At 37.5% G+C, this 17,228-nt stretch overlaps 4 protein-coding genes and 1 pseudogene across 8 annotated transcripts; 4 read left to right on the top strand and 1 right to left on the bottom strand.

Moving 5' to 3' along the window:
* The first annotated feature begins 53 nt into the window (after positions 1–53).
* LOC104753347 (putative E3 ubiquitin-protein ligase ARI10) lies at positions 54–2,188 on the top strand. Its single transcript, XM_010475612.3, has 3 exons — positions 54–1,424; positions 1,713–1,812; positions 1,918–2,188. The coding sequence occupies exons 1-3, from the start codon at positions 237–239 to the stop codon at positions 1,983–1,985; spliced, it is 1,356 nt and encodes a 451-aa protein (XP_010473914.2). The 5' UTR covers positions 54–236; the 3' UTR covers positions 1,986–2,188.
* Positions 2,189–3,705: 1,517 nt separating this feature from the next.
* LOC104753346 (putative E3 ubiquitin-protein ligase ARI11 pseudogene) lies at positions 3,706–5,654 on the top strand (annotated as a pseudogene). The gene is made up of 3 exons (XR_015584585.1): positions 3,706–4,755; positions 5,083–5,182; positions 5,276–5,654. The product of XR_015584585.1 is annotated as a putative E3 ubiquitin-protein ligase ARI11 pseudogene (transcript).
* Positions 5,655–6,177: 523 nt separating this feature from the next.
* Positions 6,178–8,700, top strand: LOC104749692 (UDP-glycosyltransferase 74C1-like). The gene is made up of 3 exons (XM_010471376.3): positions 6,178–6,779; positions 7,365–7,725; positions 7,819–8,700. The coding sequence occupies exons 1-3, from the start codon at positions 6,496–6,498 to the stop codon at positions 8,569–8,571; spliced, it is 1,398 nt and encodes a 465-aa protein (XP_010469678.1). The 5' UTR covers positions 6,178–6,495; the 3' UTR covers positions 8,572–8,700.
* A 285-nt stretch (positions 8,701–8,985) lies between these two features.
* On the bottom strand, positions 8,986–12,258 carry LOC104753345 (integrin-linked protein kinase 1). Its single transcript, XM_087491639.1, is given in 11 exon segments — positions 8,986–9,217; positions 9,356–9,480; positions 9,708–9,793; positions 10,057–10,178; positions 10,280–10,342; positions 10,431–10,510; positions 10,604–10,724; positions 11,025–11,110; positions 11,199–11,303; positions 11,409–11,483; positions 11,578–12,258. Coding segments are annotated over 11 exon segments (1,431 nt in total). The 5' UTR covers positions 12,010–12,258; the 3' UTR covers positions 8,986–9,081.
* A 281-nt stretch (positions 12,259–12,539) lies between these two features.
* Positions 12,540–17,140, top strand: LOC104749691 (acetolactate synthase small subunit 1, chloroplastic). 4 transcript variants are annotated; one of them, XM_087491638.1, is made up of 13 exons: positions 12,540–12,908; positions 13,187–13,400; positions 13,610–13,693; positions 13,772–13,840; positions 14,313–14,396; positions 14,560–14,712; positions 15,069–15,155; positions 15,546–15,650; positions 15,729–15,851; positions 16,116–16,268; positions 16,518–16,583; positions 16,826–16,954; positions 17,052–17,140. In XM_087491638.1, the coding sequence occupies exons 1-12, from the start codon at positions 12,661–12,663 to the stop codon at positions 16,913–16,915; spliced, it is 1,476 nt and encodes a 491-aa protein (XP_087347764.1). In that variant the 5' UTR covers positions 12,540–12,660; the 3' UTR covers positions 16,916–16,954; positions 17,052–17,140. The 4 variants fall into 4 exon arrangements, with proteins under 4 accessions (XP_087347764.1, XP_010469675.2, XP_010469676.2 ...); XM_010471373.3 differs by having other exon boundaries at positions 13,184–13,400; XM_010471374.2 differs by having other exon boundaries at positions 12,559–12,908; positions 16,826–17,140.
* Positions 17,141–17,228: the final 88 nt, after the last annotated feature.

The following is a 17,228-nucleotide window of genomic DNA, read 5'->3' as shown; positions in this document are numbered from 1 at the left end:
TTTTTTCTCAGACGTTCAAAGCTTACTTTGTTTAATTAAAAGGTCTAATCTCTATGAAAAAAAATAATCCCCAAGCCCCTAATAATAATTCAGGCGGCCTATGAGATTATTCGAAGAGAGCTTCTACAAGCGAGATTATTAGTGCGCAGCCCTAGTTTTTGGTTTCGTCTGCTTCTATAATTCTCAAAGCAGTTTTAGGGTTTTTTTTTTTATTTATAGATTTTTTTCAGCTCGCCATGGATTATTCAGATGATGGTATCGAATCAGGAGAGGAGAACCTCTACAGCGATGTTGAAGATAATGAAACCGATTATGGATTCGCTGAGGAAGACATCAAAGGATCTCAGAAAGGTTACGTAGTTCTCAAGGAAGAAGACATCCGAAAGCATCAAAGAGACGATATCGAACGAGTTTCCACGGGTCTCTCTATAAGCCAAGCCGAAGCGATCGCTCTGCTTCTTCACTATCATTGGCGTGTTAGTAAATTCGAAGATGAATGGTTTACGGACGAAGAGAGGATCCGTGAAACCATTGGTATATTGAAGGAGCCTGTCGTTGATGTTAATGGTCAAAAAGTAATCAAGTGTGGGATTTGCTTCGAGTCATACACTCGAGGGGAAATCGAAAGGGTTTCTTGTGGTCATCCTTATTGCAATACTTGTTGGACTGGTTATGTCACTTCTAAGATAGGAGATGGTCCGGGATGTTTAAGGATTAAATGTCCTGAGCCTTCTTGTTCAGGTGCGATTGGTCAAGATATGATCGATAAGTTTAGTAAGAAAGAAGATAAGGAGAAGTACTATAGATATTTACTCAGGTCTTATGTGGAAGAAGACGTCGTAGAGAGGATTAAATGGTGTCCATCGCCTGAATGTGAATGCACGGTTGACTTTGGTGTTGGTGGGAGTGGAACTGGAAGTAGTTGTTATGATATTACTTGTTTGTGTTCGCATAGCTTTTGCTGGAATTGCAGGGAAGATGCTCACAGTCCTGTGGACTGTGAAACGGTTTCAAAATGGATATTCAGGATCCAGGATGAGGCCGAGAACAAGAATTGGATGCTTGCGAATTCAAAGCCTTGTCCTAAATGCAAACGTCCAATCGAGAAGGGTGAAGGATGCAACCATATGACATGCTCATCTCCGTGTGGGTATCAGTTTTGTTGGATTTGTCTTGAAGCGTATAGTGGTCACGTGGCTTGCAACAGGTTTGTTGAAGAGGCTGATCAAGATACGAGAAAATTGCTTAAAGATGAAATGGCTAGGTACATGCATTATTATGAAAGATGGGTAGGCAATAAATCGTCGAGGCTTAAGGCTATATTGGATCAGGACAAATGGCAATCGGTGCAGCTTAAGCTGCTTAGTGGCAAACTGGGAAAACCAGAAACTGAGCTGGAATTCACCGTGGAGGCATGGCGTCAGGTTAGTCAAAAGTATTTTAAATAACTCTCTGGTTCGTAACACTGAAAAAGTATGTGAATGACTACATATATAGAAAAACAAAGAAAGCTTTATTAAATTGAAAAACCATCTTAATGAAGATTTCATGATTAAGTTTTATCATTAATATTGAACTGATGAAATCATTCAACCATAATGTCAATTACCAAATGAGATTCTATATTATTCTAATAATGACGACGTTTGTTATATTACAACATTGCATGTTGTTGAACCGTTACTGACATGTAACTGATTAAACTGTTGCAGATCATCGAATGCAGGAGGGTCTTAAAATGGACCTATGCGTTTGGATACTACCTACCTAATCATGAGATCGGCAAGAAAAAATTGTTCGAGTATTTGCAAGGTAAGTTATTGGTACGGAAACACTTTATCTGTGTGATGCTAATTTGTCCATTCTAGCTAACTAAAATATTTTGCTGTGTTGTTTTGTCGGGGGATGCTGAATCAGGTTTGGAGAGGCTTCATCATTGTGCAGAGACGGAGTTGAAAGATGTAGAAACCGGATTTCCACAATGAATTTGTTTGTGTGGGAAAACAAATTCAGTAAAGTAATCTCTCTAGAAAACCGATCTAAGCTTTGAAATTAGAAGAAAGGGAATTGATCTCGAAGAATTAGGGTTTTGATTGCTAAGAACAAGAAGAACTGAATAATTGTATTCAATAATGGATGTTTTACAATGGAGAAGTCTCTCCCTCTTTATACATATTCGTAGATCGCATAATATATTAACTTTCCTTATGAGACGAACTGAAATAAGGAAAGTCGCCTTATCTCTTGAGTCGGCCGCCGGGCGAAGGGGAAGTCGGTTCTTCTCCTTCGAGGCTGGGATTCCTCTATCTGAATTGGGCTTAAATGACCTAATTGAGTTCTTAACCGGATTCCCAGTTAAATAACCAAATTGTCTTTTTAGTTTAGTTCGGTATGTCGGGGGTGCTAAATCCCGCACCAACAAAAGAGTTCATCCATAAATCTGATGATCCAACCAATGCTTTCCATAGTTTCAAGAAGAAATTAACTGATTTGACTAAAGCAACTAAAACTTTCTTCGAAAATCTGGTGAAAGCTTTGGAGAATGGTCTTTCTGATGTCGTATGTAGTGGTGAGACCAAATCAACAGAAGAAACTGGTATGAAACTTTACGACCATATGATATTCTCAACACAATTCTCTCATGAATGGGTAGATGACGAATGGTTAGATGACTACGTCGTTTGACAGAAGCATTCTTATTTCAGAAGACACACCTATGAAGCTACAAGCCTACAAGTGGTTACTTAGATCTCCCATCATCAGTTCAATAATAATCCCTTTGTTAATTCTTAGGAATTTGGTTAGTTTATTTATTTATAAGGATTTTCACATTGCTAGTCTCTAGAATTTTTTTGATTACCTGCTCCCCCCCCCCCCCCCCCCCCCAGCCAGTACAATTTTGGTGAAAACAACTAACTAATTGAAAATGAAAGAACTTAAAGTGTCCATGTTACCTTGGACTGATGGACGTAGCCCACATAACAATGTCCAAGATTGCAAACCAATTAAGTACACGACAAGTGGAAGGCAATCAAATAAAGTAAAGCAATATCTCCACGCGAATACCCTTGCTGCAATATCCACCGCCACAAATGTTTCGAAAAGGAAGAATACGGCCAAGGAAGGATCACTGCAATGGGTACCGTAGACATGTATTCCCGTGGAAGCTCGGAGGCAAACTACGTACATGACTAAATTGCATTTTAATAGGGGGAGCACCAAAGCAGACAGATAAAATATGAAACAAAATGAAAGAGCATCAATGCTCACATCTTAAGCTGAATATATACACCACAACTAAATCAAAAGATAAACAACAAGATAGAACTCTTCTCTGTTCCCTTATATAAGATGTTTTAGACTTTTTTTCTTTATTTCATTTTATTAGATTTTTTAAGTTTCTACGCACATTTTCTATTAATTTCATAATTTATTACTATTTAATTTTGCACTAATTTTTATTTATTATTTCTTAATGTCTGTGCCTAAACCTTAATAATTATTAATAAATCATTATGATTAATAAATCAAAAGATAAACAACAAAATAGTTTTATTTTCCTAATAATAGTATATATCACTAATATCCTTTAACACAATAAAATATAATACTATTATCCCTCATCTTTAGCTGAAACCCTACTAGTACCCTATAAAAGGAGTCACGGAGAGACTAGAAGTGAAGCAGCGAGAAATTTTTAGAGAGCAGCCCTAATATATATATCCGAGGAGTTAATCCCTAACATTAATTAACCTCAACATCGTTTTAGGGTTTTTTCTTTCAGCCGGCCATGGATCATTCGGATGATGAGATAATGTATATCGACTCGGAAGAGGAGAATCTTCTCAGCAATGATGAAGAAAGAGAATCTGATGATAACTACGACGGATTAGCTGATCAGGAAGATCACATGAAACGATCTCAGAAAAGTTACGTAGTTCTCAAGGAAGAAGACATCCGCAAGCATCAAAGAGACGATATCGAACGAGTTTCCTAATTTAATGGACTGGTTACATCACTACAAAAATCGAAGACGATTCGGGATGTTTGAGAGTTGCATGTCCCGAGCCTTCTTGTTCCGCTGCTGTTGGTCAAGATCTGATCGATAAGATCGCTAAGAAAGAACATAAGGAGAAGTATTATACGTATTTTCTTAGGTCTTATGTCGAAGAAGGGAAGAAGTTTAAATGGTGTCCATCACCGGGATGCGAATACGCGGTTGATTTTGGTGGAAGTAGTAGTACTACTAGTAATTACGATGTTTCTTGTTTGTGTTCGTTTAAGTTTTGCTGGGATTGCTGTGAAGACGCTCACAGTCCTGTGGATTGTGATACGGTGTCAAAGTGGTTACTTAAGAACAGGGATGAGTCCGAGAACACGAATTGGATACTTACTAAGACAAAGCCTTGTCCTAAATGCAAGCGTCCGATCGAGAAGAACCAAGGATGTAGACATATGTCATGCTCAGCTCCGTGTAAATTTCAGTTTTGTTGGATTTGCCTTAAACCATGGACCGGTCACACGGCTTGCAATGTGTTTAAAGAAGACAATGAAGATAAAACTAAGAGAAAAAGGGCTAAAGAAGCGATCAATCGATACCACCATTATTACGAAAGATGGGAATTCAATCAATCGTCGAGGCTCACGGCTGTAAGTGATCTGGAGAAATGGCAATCGATGTGGCTTAAGGAGCTTAGTGCAATATTGGGCACACCAGAAACTCAGCTCCAGTTCACTGTAGAGGCATGGCTTCAGGTTAGTAAAAGTATATATATAATGATTCTTTGATTTTAGTAGCATTGCGAACCCGTTGGAAAAGTATGTGGATAGAATATAACAGCTGCGGAAGAAAATTGAATTATTTACATTGTAGAATGAACGATAAAAGCATTGCATTATATTGGAAAGATCATCTTAATGCAGATTAATTTGCAATATAAAAAACGAGAAAAGCTTTTATAAATTGAAAAAAAATCATCTTAATGCAGATTAATTTTTCATTCCACCATTATGAGAACTACCAATGAGACTTTTGTTAGTCACGACATTATTATTGGCTTGTAATTGATTGTACTGTTACAGATCATCGAATGTAGGAGGGTCTTGAAATGGGCCTATGCATTTGGATACTACCTAATTAATCATGAACCCTCCAAACAACACTTTTTCGAGTATTTGCAAGGTCAGTTTTTGGTACGGAAACTCTTACTTTGTGTGTAATATTAATTTTCTCCATTAATTTTAGCAGAACGTTTGTTGTGTTGTTGTCTTTCAGGAGAGGCGGAATCTGGTTTGGATAGACTTCACAAATGTGCAAAAGAGGAGTTGAAACAGTTTATCGCTAAAACTAAAGATCTAAAAAAACATTTTATGAAGTTCCAGGCGAAGTTAATTAGTTTGACTAAAACAACCAAGTCCTACTTCGAAAATTTGGTGAACGCATTGGAGAATGGTCTTACTGATGTGACACACAATGAAATCATCAAATCCACACAAGGATAGATCTAGTATCAAAAGACGTAAGGTGACAAAGGCTAGAAGAGTGGGTTAAAATTAATTTAGCAACTTAAAAAAATATCTCTACGGGTTTTATGACTTTTTTGTTTTTGTTTTTTTCTCATAAAACCTTATCTCTAATAATTATATATATAGTAAGTAACTGCAAATTTTCTATATAGTGAGCTGCTTAAGCTTCATCCCATCCCGATTCCTTGCAATTAACACACCACGAAGATAGGGACTGAGAGGATCAGGACCGGTGAAAGGAGTAGAACTGTAGAAGTTTTGATTGCTTGATGTTTCCTTGTGTGCAAATTTGGTGAACCATAATTGTTAAGCTTCTCCAAAACAAATCTCTAGATCAGTAAAAAACAAATCTCCTTTTTAAGGTTAAAGAAAAATTAATTACCATTCAAAATATGGCAATGAAACATCGACTAAACAAATGAGATCACACTACTTAGACATCTATAGAGAAAACAACCAATACAAATATTTTCTCTTGTTAAATGTTTAATGTTTTCCTTGCGTTAAGTTCATCCATAACTCTTTTTGAAGTCCAACTAAATTATAAAGAAAGAAAATAATGAAAATAAAATACATATCATCGGACCCACGCACCCACCTAATCTCCTCCCTTCAGGGCTTTATCTACCCACCACCACCACCACCACCACCACCACCACCACGTTTATTATATGCATTGGTAATAATCTTCTTTCACCATCATAACTTTTTTAATCGTCGTGAAACTTGAAGATTGCTCATCCCTTCAAATTTTAGCCTCAATTGAGTTAAAACAAGAAGAAAAAAGAAAGAAAGGAGAATAGGCAAGTACTGTATCCTGAAAAAAAAGTTAATCAACATCGTAAATAAGGAGACATATCTATATATATACACTATACCCACTTAACTTACATCGGAGACACATAAATTGGAATATATCAAACCACTTATATTGTTTCTTTGGTCCGAACAAATTTACCAAAAAAAAGAATGAGTGAAGCAAAGGGTCACGTACTGTTTTTTCCATATCCATTACAAGGCCACATTAACCCAATGATCCAACTCGCTAAACGCTTATCCAAACAAGGCCTCACCATCACACTCATCATCGCCTCCAAAGACCACCGTGAACCTTACACCTCCGACGATTATTCCATTACCGTCCACACCATCCACGACGGTTTCTTTACACATGAACACCCTCACGCCAAGTTCGTAGATCTTGACCGTTTCAACAACTCTACTTCTCGTAGCCTCACTGATTTCATCTCTAGGTATACATGATTAAATTTCCAATATTTTCGCCTGTTACATCTCTTTTTCATGTTCAATGTAACCTTTTAAACGATGTCCCCGTTTGGGGAAAGGGAAAGCGACTGAAAAAAAATTTAAAAAAATTACAATATAATATGACATTTTTTTGGTAGAATCCAATATAATATGACATATATATGTCCCTAGTTATTTTAAACGTAGTTTACGAATTTATTATTTTATTTATATCAAAGTCTATATCTTTGTCAATTATAAAATAATGCTCAACTTTTGTTTTCTTTCTTCTTTTGCGTATAAACAGAAGACTTAACTCTCTTTAGAGTGATTATATATATCAAGGTATCAACCAATTTTTATGTTTATACAAAGTAATTCAGCCACAGTTACAATTTACAACGTTCATAAGCTTTTTTTAGTGGATTTGAAATACTTAAGACATAATGCAATACCCTCGTAAAAAACAAGAAAACAAAAATTAACTTATTGTTAGTACTATTAATTTCAGTTTCTTGACTTTTTGATGACATTACATGCAAAAACGTTATAAATCTACTCTTATATGTATATATCTTTTGTATATGCAGTGCGAAGTTGTCGGCCAATCCTCCAAAAGCTCTGATCTATGATCCATTCATGCCCTTTGCGTTGGACGTAGCCAAGGACTTAGGTCTGTACGTTGTGGCCTATTTCACTCAACCATGGTTGGCTAGTCTTGTTTACTACCACATCAACGAAGGCACCTACGAGGTTCCCGTTGATAGACATGAGAACCCAATCCTTGCTTCGTTTCCAGGTTTCCCATTGTTAAGCCAAGATGATCTGCCTTCGTTTGCCTGTGAAAAAGGGTCGTACCCTCTTTTACATGAATTTGTGGTCAGGCAATTCTCTAATTTGCGGCGAGCTGACTGCATTCTCTGCAACACTTTTGGTCAACTTGAACCTAAGGTAAGGTTATGATTTAGATATCGTACGTTTTGGTCGTGTACTTGAGTTTGAGAAGTTGGAAAGTTTTGTGGAACGTCTTTCTTTCTTTCACAGGTAGTGAAATGGATGAATGATCAGTGGCCGGTGAAGAACATTGGACCGGTGGTTCCGTCGAAGTACTTGGATAACCGGTTGCCAGAAGACAAAGATTACGAACTCCAGAACTCTAAGACAGAGCCAGATGAGTCTGTTTTGAATTGGTTGGGGAATAGGCCGGCGAAGTCGGTGGTTTACGTGGCGTTCGGGACATTGGTGGCTTTGAGCGATAAACAGATGAAGGAAACCGCAATGGCTATTAAAAAAACTGGATATCACTTCTTGTGGTCCGTTAGAGAATCCGAGAGAAGCAAACTACCCTCTGGTTTTATCGAAGAGGCGGAGGAGAAAGACTGTGGACTTGTAGCTAAGTGGTTTCCTCAGCTAGAGGTTTTAGCACATGAATCAATCGGGTGTTTCGTGTCACATTGCGGATGGAACTCAACATTAGAGGCACTGTGCTTAGGGGTTCCAATGGTGGGAATGCCTCAGTGGACGGATCAGCCCACAAATGCTAAGTTTATAGAGGATGTGTGGAAGATTGGGGTTAGAGTGAAGGCCGATGGAGAAGGGTTTTTAAGTAAGGAAGAGATTGGTAGATGCATTGTCGAGGTCATGGAAGGAGAGAGAGGGAAAGAGATGAGGAAAAATGCTGAGAAGCTTAAGGTGTTGGCTCGTGAAGCTATCTCTGAAGGAGGTAATTCCGACAAGAACATTGATGAGTTTGTCGCTCTTTTGGGAATAACGACTTCTTTGTCGGTTAAATTCTGAGTATATCCTGTTGTCTACGTTAGTTGTCCTCTGCAAACAAATCCATATGTGATTCCTGTTAAAAAGAAGAGATCTTTGTTTTTACGACATAACTAGAATAAAGAGCTTTCTTGCTACTTATATAAAAAATATTGTACATTTTATCTCAAAACGCTCAGTTCTGTGGCATTCGAGAAGTCTAATAGCTCGATGAAGTACTTTCCGCGGTATACATTATACATTGTTACACGATGAGACTGTGACAAATCTGAGAGGGCTGTTTCTTTATGTATGCTTTGTACCGATTGTTTTAGTAAACACTCTTGAATTGCTATGTTCCTCTCCTGGTCTTTTGTATTATCTCCTGAGAAATCATCCATTTGATTGAGAAACAAAGTCATGGTATATGTAAGAGCTAGGCTCTATAATGGATACGAAAAAATCATATTCGGCTTAGCTATGGTGAAACTAGAAATGCAAAAACATAAATGATAATTAGGAGCTGTTAAGAGAAAGCTTTTTTTTTTTTTGTTACCAAGGGAACTTGAATGTATCTTTCCACCATCCTTGTTTTGAGCAGTGTACAAAGATCTTGTCCAATCGAACTATGATCTCAGAAAATGTTGGCCTAACAAAAGTTTCCGCATCCCAGCATTCCTCAATCAATCTGTTAAAATAATAATTGAACCAATGAGCTGCAGTAGGTTGGATAAAGAAAGGATCAAGGACCAAGCAAATGATGATACTTTACCCTAAGTGTAAAAACAAGTTGTGTTATAGAGTTGATAAAGATTAGTACACTTACTCTCTCAACTCTTGGGGGCAACCTTTTGTCTTGGCCTTAAACGAAGGTCGTCTTCCTTCCAAACACATTAGCTTTACTGCGTCCTCCGGGGGCTTAGGATGGAAAGGTTGTACTCCTTCAATCATCTGAAAAATGATATGATAAACTTATTAAAAGATTGCTGCAATGAGATTTGTGAATCAGAGTAGATACTTTTAGAGAGCATATAGAACAGTGAGTGGATTAAACTCTGACTAGATACATAAGTCAAGAAACGCAGAGCATTATTAGAGCGCATGTTTGACCATCAGGATAACTAATAGGTACCTCATATAATACGACATCAAAAAGTATGAATCCATAAGGCACCTACCTCATATAATACGACACCAAAAGAGTAAGAATCCACACTCCTGTCAAATATTTCATCTTTGTAAACCTCAGGTGCCATACAGTAATCTGCAAACAATATACAAAAACCATCATATTAAACTTGCCTCATGGAAATTGATCATTCTTATGGGTATTTTCAAAAAGTAGAAACCGTTAAGAGTTCTCAGAAATCTAGATGTTTGATCTATATCCTATGTCCACAATTAGTATGTGCTAGAACTCTGTTAAGAGTCCCAAATGCGAGGCTGTGGGTAGGGAATTTAAATTTACAGATGAGATATGGACACTTCTTTTGGGTAGCCAGAAGGAATTAAGCATTTAGAACTTACTTGAAGGATCTATATGGGCCGAGTGATTAAGGATTCTCGATTTATCAGATGATAACTTTACAAAACTAATCAACCCAAACCCTGCCACCTTCAGATGTCCTCCATTGTCGAGCATAATATTTCTGGCACCTTACAAGAAGTTGCAAAAATTAGATAACGAGGGTCCAAAAATACGTTCTCATAAAACTTAACGTGCAAATACTTCTTTATTTAGTTATCTTACTTGGGTTTTAGATCACAGTGGATTACTGGTTCTGGTTTACACTCGTGAAGATAATTCATTCCTCTGAGAAGAGTTAAATGATTTGTTCAGAAGATTAAAAAAATGTGGTTATAATGTAAATAAAATCTTGTAAAAAAAAAAAGGCACATGCCTGGCCATATCAAGTGCAAATCTCAGAACTTTGGCTGGAGAAAGACGACCTTTCTTTTAAAGATAGCTCCCCAAGTCACCCTGCAAGTTACCACCAAGCCAACAAAAATATTTCCTAGAATCCAAAAACTGCTTAATGAGGGAAAAACCTTGTAAGGGTGAGATGAAGCTTACTTTAGGATGGTACTCGGACACAATCATCATGGGGACGTTTTGAGTAACAGCTCCAACAAATTGCACAACATTAGGATGACGAACCTTCTCGAATAAAGTAAGTTCGTGTTTGAACGCATTTCTGTATGTAGACAATAAAATTCAGATGAATTAAACTGCAGAACAAAAGTAATACATGAAAAGCAAACAGGACAAACACACAGAGAATGAAGTGAATTACAGAAAACATCACCGGAAACGCACAAATCCAACATAGAGGATTATATAGGAACTATGATTAAAAAACCTTACAGCTCATATCATTATGGCTATGAACATAACAAATGCTTTCAATGATCTATAACAAGCTCCATTTCGACCAATTGACTTGTTTGCTAACTTAGAGAGATACTTAATTATTGAAGAGAAGAGTAAAACATACATAGTTTCATGATCCTTGTAAAGATCCTTATCAAGTATCTTCACAGATACCTTAGTCCCATTCCATTTAGCCACTTGATATATTCCCTGCAATAAAGTACTTTGTTAACAAAGAACTAAATGGAAAACCTAAAGACATCATTACGATAAAGGGAAGCAAAAAGAGAGCTCTTGCCTTTGAGATACCATCAGCTTTACGAACTTGAAGTTCCTGCGGATTTAACTCGTATTCAGGAACTTCACGAGGATTCGCCACAGCCATCGGTGTCCTTTTGGTTTTCTAAAACCAAGAGAAGAAAAATGCAACTAATAAGCCACATTGAAGATCATATGAAAAGAACAGAGCTCACACAAATCCATGAGAAAAGAATAGAGCTATCCGTACCGGAACTTTAGCTCCACGAGCTTTCAAAATGTAGAAAATATCCATGTTACCATAATACTTAGCATCAGCAGCTGCCTATCCAGAACAACAACACAAACCCCAAAATTTCAAAAACCAAAAGCTAACCAAAACGAGAAAACGATCATCAAGTCGCGTCACATTATATTACCGTGCTTCCCCAACGATCACGAGCATCGATGTTAGCCCTCCTGGTAAGAAGTAGCTTGACAACGTCAATATGACCTTCACAAGCAGCGATATGAAGAGCAGTACGACCATCAAGATCAATACTATTAGCATCAATCCCTTCATCAAGCAGATCCTGAACACCTTCAACATCACCTCTACAAGCCACAAAAAGAAGCTGCATAGTTGCGTCGAGATTATCAGGTACAGCGAGCTGCGGACGGTTAGAATCTTCAGGACTACTCCGTCGAATCGGATCTAGAGACGATTGTCTACCGAAACTGAATCGCATATTGTTCCGACGAGGATCGTGCGAAGTTTGACGCGTGAATTGACGGCTTAGCGTACGACGAAGCGATCCTGTTGAGAATTGTCTCGAGATTCCTCGTTTTAGCTGCCCCGCGAGATTCGCCATGATTTCTCTTCTTCTTCCTCCTCCTCCTCCTCTCTCTTTCGTCGTCTTCTGAAAAAATTCGATTGGATGGATAATCACATTTTTTTTTTATTCTTGAGGAAATTGAAAATTTCGTTTTGATCTGTGGGGATTATGTTTGAGATCCGCGAGAAGGATTTTAATTTTTTTTTTTAATTACGGGTGAAGAAGAAGAAGAAGAAGATATTATTGGCGACTTATTGACTTTTGTTTTGACTTTTGCTTTCAATCATTGTTTCCCGCATGTCCCGCGTTAATTTGGACTCTTCCTGATCGTCCACTTTTTTCGGTGGCTTTACCCGAAATAAAATTAATTTAATTATCAATATCTTTCGCAAAATTGTGAATTTGTAACTTAAACTTCTAATTATTGTAATTAGGTCCTGAAATAAAAATTGACTTTTTCGGTTCTTACGTGGAGCTGACGTGTCGGCCTTATCTAGTTTGAAGCCTTTTGGGCTTTTTTTTTTTTTTTGAGGCCATTAATTTTCTGAAGTCCATATAACCGGACCAAACCGTCCGGTTCGACTTACACATATACATACGCTCTGAACGATCTTTGTATACGTTTTCCTTTCCTCGTCTTCAGTCTTCTTCAGTAGCAAAAAAACCATAGGGGAAATCGTCTCTTCAATGGCGGCCATTTCTGTAAGTTCTTCACCATCGCTTCGATGCTTGAGATCGGCATGTTCCGATTCATCGCCTGCTTTCGTATCCTCGACGCGTGTGTCCTTCCCGGCGAAGGTTTCGTATCTGTCGGGTAAATCCTTGAACCGTGGCGAAGAAATGGGTAAGAGAATGGATGGAATCGTTAGAAGCGTCGATGGGAAAATCTCTGACTCATCTTTCCCCGGAGCTTCATCTTCGACTCCAACTTCCAAGTACTATGACTATTTCTCTTGAGTTTTATTTTAATTTCGTAATTATCCGTTTCCTGTTTGATATGTAATTTTAAGCATCTCAGTTTTGATTTGTTGTAAAATTAACATTTTCCTGCAATTATGTTTGGAATTAATTGATTTTTTCTTTTTTTTTTCACTCTCAGCTTTGCTCACTATTCAATCGATTGATGTTGTTGAGATGACTTGGCTTTGCTTAATAGAATTTAATTCCTGAACGGTGTTCTATCACTAATGTTTTCTTTTTATGGTAAAAGCAGGGTGAGGAAGCACACAATTTCAGTATTTGTTGGAGACGAAAGCGGAATGATTAATAGGATTGCAGGAGTCTTTGCGAGGAGAGGATACAATATTGAGAGTCTTGCTGTTGGTCTTAACAGAGACAAGGCTCTATTCACCATTGTTGTCTGTGGAACTGAAAGGGTGCTTCAGCAGGTCATCGAGCAACTTCAGAAGCTCGTTAATGTTCTAAAGGTTGTCTGTTTTTCTAGATCCCACTTCTACTTTACCATAGTATGCATCAGCCGACTATTTGCTTGAAGATTTTGGTGGACTTTCTTTGGATTATGTTCAGAATTCGGATTTGTGCTTAGCATCTTTAGTCATTCTGGTCATTTGTGTTAAAAGATTACATTTGCGGTTTCCTTTTCTAGTCCCTGAATCGACTTCGACTTGCCAATTAGGTTGAAGATATCTCAAGTGAGCCGCAAGTGGAGCGTGAACTGATGCTTGTAAAAGTGAATGCACATCCAGAATCCAGGGCAGAGGTAGTCTTCCTTACCTATGGAATATAAGTGTTTATTTTCTTTCCAATTTTGACGAGTTTCTATCTAATGAATTTACAGATCATGTGGCTAGTTGACACATTCAGAGCTAAAGTTGTAGATATCGCGGAACATGCATTGACTATTGAGGTATCGGCTTATGTTGTTCTTGATATCTGTTTCGCACTATAGCCTATGGGCTTTAGACTTCTCTTTCGAACCTCTTACTTATCATTGGAAGACATAAGAAATCGTATTTAGGGTATCATTTGAAAATTTCTATCCAGTGGTTAGATGTTCTTTACCTTTTGAAACTGGTGATAATCCACATGCAGACTCTGTTATGGGATGTACATTCAGTTTGAGTGTATTAAGGCTATCTGTTTGTCTGTAATTTAATATAACAGAAAAAGATCTTCAATAGGTTGCTACCCTTGATTACACTGTGCTTATAATCTCTTGCATTCTGAATTGTATTGCCTATGCTGATTTCTGTAGGAGTGCTTAGTGTTATTTATGAATGTTAGAGAAGCTGGACCATGAACATATTGCTATTTTTACCTTCGTTATGAGGACATGGAATAAAAATAATTGGTCTCTCTAATTTTAAGCTATCTTGCAGGTAACTGGAGATCCTGGAAAGATGATTGCTGTAGAAAGAAATTTGAAAAAGTTTCAGATCAGAGAGATTGTACGGACAGGAAAGGTAGTGTATTTTTGGAATAACTAGATTGTATGACTTTTAATATCATCTAGTTTGTGCTTTCTAGTGTATGTATGTGTTAGTTACGTCTTTGAGTGGGCATAAAGACAGATCACAGTGGCTTTCACTAATTTAGGGAAATTGGAATGACGATTTTACATAACAGATAGCACTGAGAAGGGAAAAGATGGGGGCAACTGCTCCATTTTGGCGATTTTCAGCAGCATCCTATCCAGATCTCAAGAACCAAGCACCTGTTAGTGTTCTTCGAGGTAGCAAAAAAGAAGTCATGGTCCCTCAAAATGAAACAACAGCAGGGGTATGTGCTTCTCTCCTCCTAAGATCGCTTTAGCGCAGCTTAAAGTTCCTCACTTTCCTTTCAAAGATCTTGGTTGCATATTAATAGATTTGACGGTTTTACTCCGTTTATGTGGTTGCTTCCGTGATTAAATGGCACTGCAATGGGGAACTGTACAATCTTTGATGGTCTGCAAGTGTTAATATGCTTGCATATAGTTAAAAACCTACAAACTACTGTGACTTTCGTGGAGCAGAAATTTTTTGAAGCATGCAATTCTAATGTCCTTTTCGATTTTTTCGCTCTAGCTACACCTGAAGGTTTTCCAATGTTTGCTAATCGCACTGCTAAAATTTATCTTTTCTCTTTAAATGTAGGGAGATGTTTATCCCGTTGAGCCACCTTCTGACCACATGGTACATCGTGTTCTCGACGCACACTGGGGACTTCTCTCTGATGAGGATGTAAGAGAGTTCTTTACTATGTATATAACATCTACTGAAACCACCATGTGATGCATTCCAAGAATTAGCTAAACAGTATTATGAAAAATTCAGTTATCAGAATGTGGTTTCAATTACAAGAGTTCCACTTATTTTCCATTCAGGCTGTCTGGAACTCCAAATTTCGATAATCAATTCTGTTGATAGTATGGACCAACGATTTTCCTATATTTAAAGTTAGACATAGTTAGGTGTGCTTGATTTAGTTACATTAATGATAGATCAATGGAGTGTGTTCGATAGTTGTGGAGATTGTATTTATTTATTTACATAGTAGAAATTGAAGGAGTTCGGGTTTTCTCTAAGCTATATTGTTTTATTTCTCATAGTTATACTTTTCTGATCTTTCAGACGAGTGGACTACGGTCGCATACTCTATCTTTGCTTGTGAATGATGTTCCAGGAGTTCTTAATATTGTGACTGGTGTTTTCGCTCGAAGGGGATACAATATTCAGGCATACTCTTTATCTCTCTTACACGCGCACACACATTGTGTTTGGGCTGTACTGATTTACTGAAAGATTTTTGTTTAGAGCTTGGCTGTAGGACATGCTGAAACCAAGGGCATTTCACGCATTACAACAGTTGTTCCTGCAACAGATGAATCGGTCAGCAAATTGGTGCAGCAACTTAATAAACTTGTAGATGTGCATGAGGTGAGATTACAAAGAGCAACTGTCTTTCTCAATATAATAAACAGTTTTGAATGTTTTTGATGACAATCTTTAAAACGTAGATTAGAGGAAGAGCTTCTGTTAACTCTTTCTGGACTATTGTATATCATTTCCTGGTCTTGTGTCTTTACTTAAATGAGATCTCTAATCCAAGAGTCAAAACTGTACAAGCTTGATAAAAATACTTCAGAGCATGATGTACCATAACTTTCCAAGCAGTTATTAACTTTGTGAGGATTTCTGCAGGTCCATGATCTGACTCATTTGCCATTTGCTGAAAGAGAACTGATGCTGATTAAGATTGCCGTGAACGCTGCTGCGAGAAGAGATGTCCTAGACATTGCTAGTATTTTCAGGGCTAAAGCTGTTGACGTATCCGATCACACAATTACTTTGCAGGTAAAATACTTTTCTCATAAATTGGATTTTTATTTAGGTGTGATTGTATCACAGATGAGAGATCCTTACAGTTGGAGATCTTTTAAGTTTCACATCTTTCCATAGGTCTTCTTCACCTTGTTTGACGTAAACAGAGTCCGTTTGAAAAAAAGCGATGAAGCAGACTTGGATTTTCCATTTTAAACTATTTGTTCCTTTAGTATCTTCAATTTTGGATTTGGTATTGAAATTTGTTGGCTGTGGATATAGCTTACTGGGGATCTAGACAAGATGGTTGCGCTGCAAAGGTTGTTGGAGCCCTACGGTATATGCGAGGTTTGTCTCTTAGTTGATGCTATGATAAACCCATAGGATTCTTGCCATGCTGCGTCAATTGTTCGGAGAAAGTCCAAAGATTAAGTTGTAGTCCCTGTAGTAAAACGAATAACCAAAAGCTGGAACCAGTTTCATGATGTATGGTTCTAAGTATTCTGGTTGTGCTTAAAACAAGAAACAGTTTGACAATATTGTTGAGTGACGCATCGTATAAATCTTTCTAATGAACAATCAAATCACAGGTTGCAAGAACCGGACGTGTTGCATTGGCTCGTGAATCGGGAGTGGACTCCAAGTATCTTCGTGGATACTCCTTTCCTTTAACTGGTTGACTAGAGTGCATCCATGGAACAGCAGAAAAACTTTTGAAGGTAAAAGTTGAAAGTTTCGTTACACAGTTTATGAGCCAACGCAAATAGAGAGACTGCGTAGATATGTTTGTGACTTCGTTTATTTTACAATTATCAGGTCTTTGGGGGTTTTGTTTGGCATTTCAGTAGAAGTTGTTATGATTACTCTTCGTTCGTTTTCGTTTTCAATTATTGTGTTAAATCTTATCATCATCTCGCAAGATCACACTTAAAGTCGTTATTAGTATCAAAAGTTACTGACTAAAAAGAGGGAGCACAAATGGACTTTGTAAAT

This window comes from Camelina sativa, chromosome 16, assembly GCF_030686135.1.
Source record: "Camelina sativa cultivar CO46 ecotype springtype chromosome 16, ASM3068613v1".
Taxonomy (NCBI): domain Eukaryota; kingdom Viridiplantae; phylum Streptophyta; class Magnoliopsida; order Brassicales; family Brassicaceae; genus Camelina; species Camelina sativa.
This window is presented reverse-complemented; position numbering and strand designations above follow the sequence as displayed.

Bases quoted from the DNA above. Each gene is read 5' to 3' on its own strand.
- LOC104749691 (XM_010471373.3), top strand. From the start codon at position 12,661: ATGGCGGCCATTTCTGTAAGTTCTTCACCATCGCTTCGATGCTTGAGA. The intron at 13,401-13,609 runs GTTGTCTGTTTT...CTTGCCAATTAG, and splicing joins AGCTCGTTAATGTTCTAAAG to GTTGAAGATATCTCAAGTGA. The intron at 16,269-16,517 runs GTAAAATACTTT...CTGTGGATATAG, and splicing joins ATCACACAATTACTTTGCAG to CTTACTGGGGATCTAGACAA.
- LOC104749692 (XM_010471376.3), top strand. From the start codon at position 6,496: ATGAGTGAAGCAAAGGGTCACGTACTGTTTTTTCCATATCCATTACAA. The intron at 6,780-7,364 runs GTATACATGATT...TTGTATATGCAG, and splicing joins CTCACTGATTTCATCTCTAG to TGCGAAGTTGTCGGCCAATC. The intron at 7,726-7,818 runs GTAAGGTTATGA...TTTCTTTCACAG, and splicing joins TTGGTCAACTTGAACCTAAG to GTAGTGAAATGGATGAATGA.
- LOC104753347 (XM_010475612.3), top strand. From the start codon at position 237: ATGGATTATTCAGATGATGGTATCGAATCAGGAGAGGAGAACCTCTAC. The intron at 1,425-1,712 runs GTTAGTCAAAAG...AAACTGTTGCAG, and splicing joins CCGTGGAGGCATGGCGTCAG to ATCATCGAATGCAGGAGGGT. The intron at 1,813-1,917 runs GTAAGTTATTGG...ATGCTGAATCAG, and splicing joins ATTGTTCGAGTATTTGCAAG to GTTTGGAGAGGCTTCATCAT.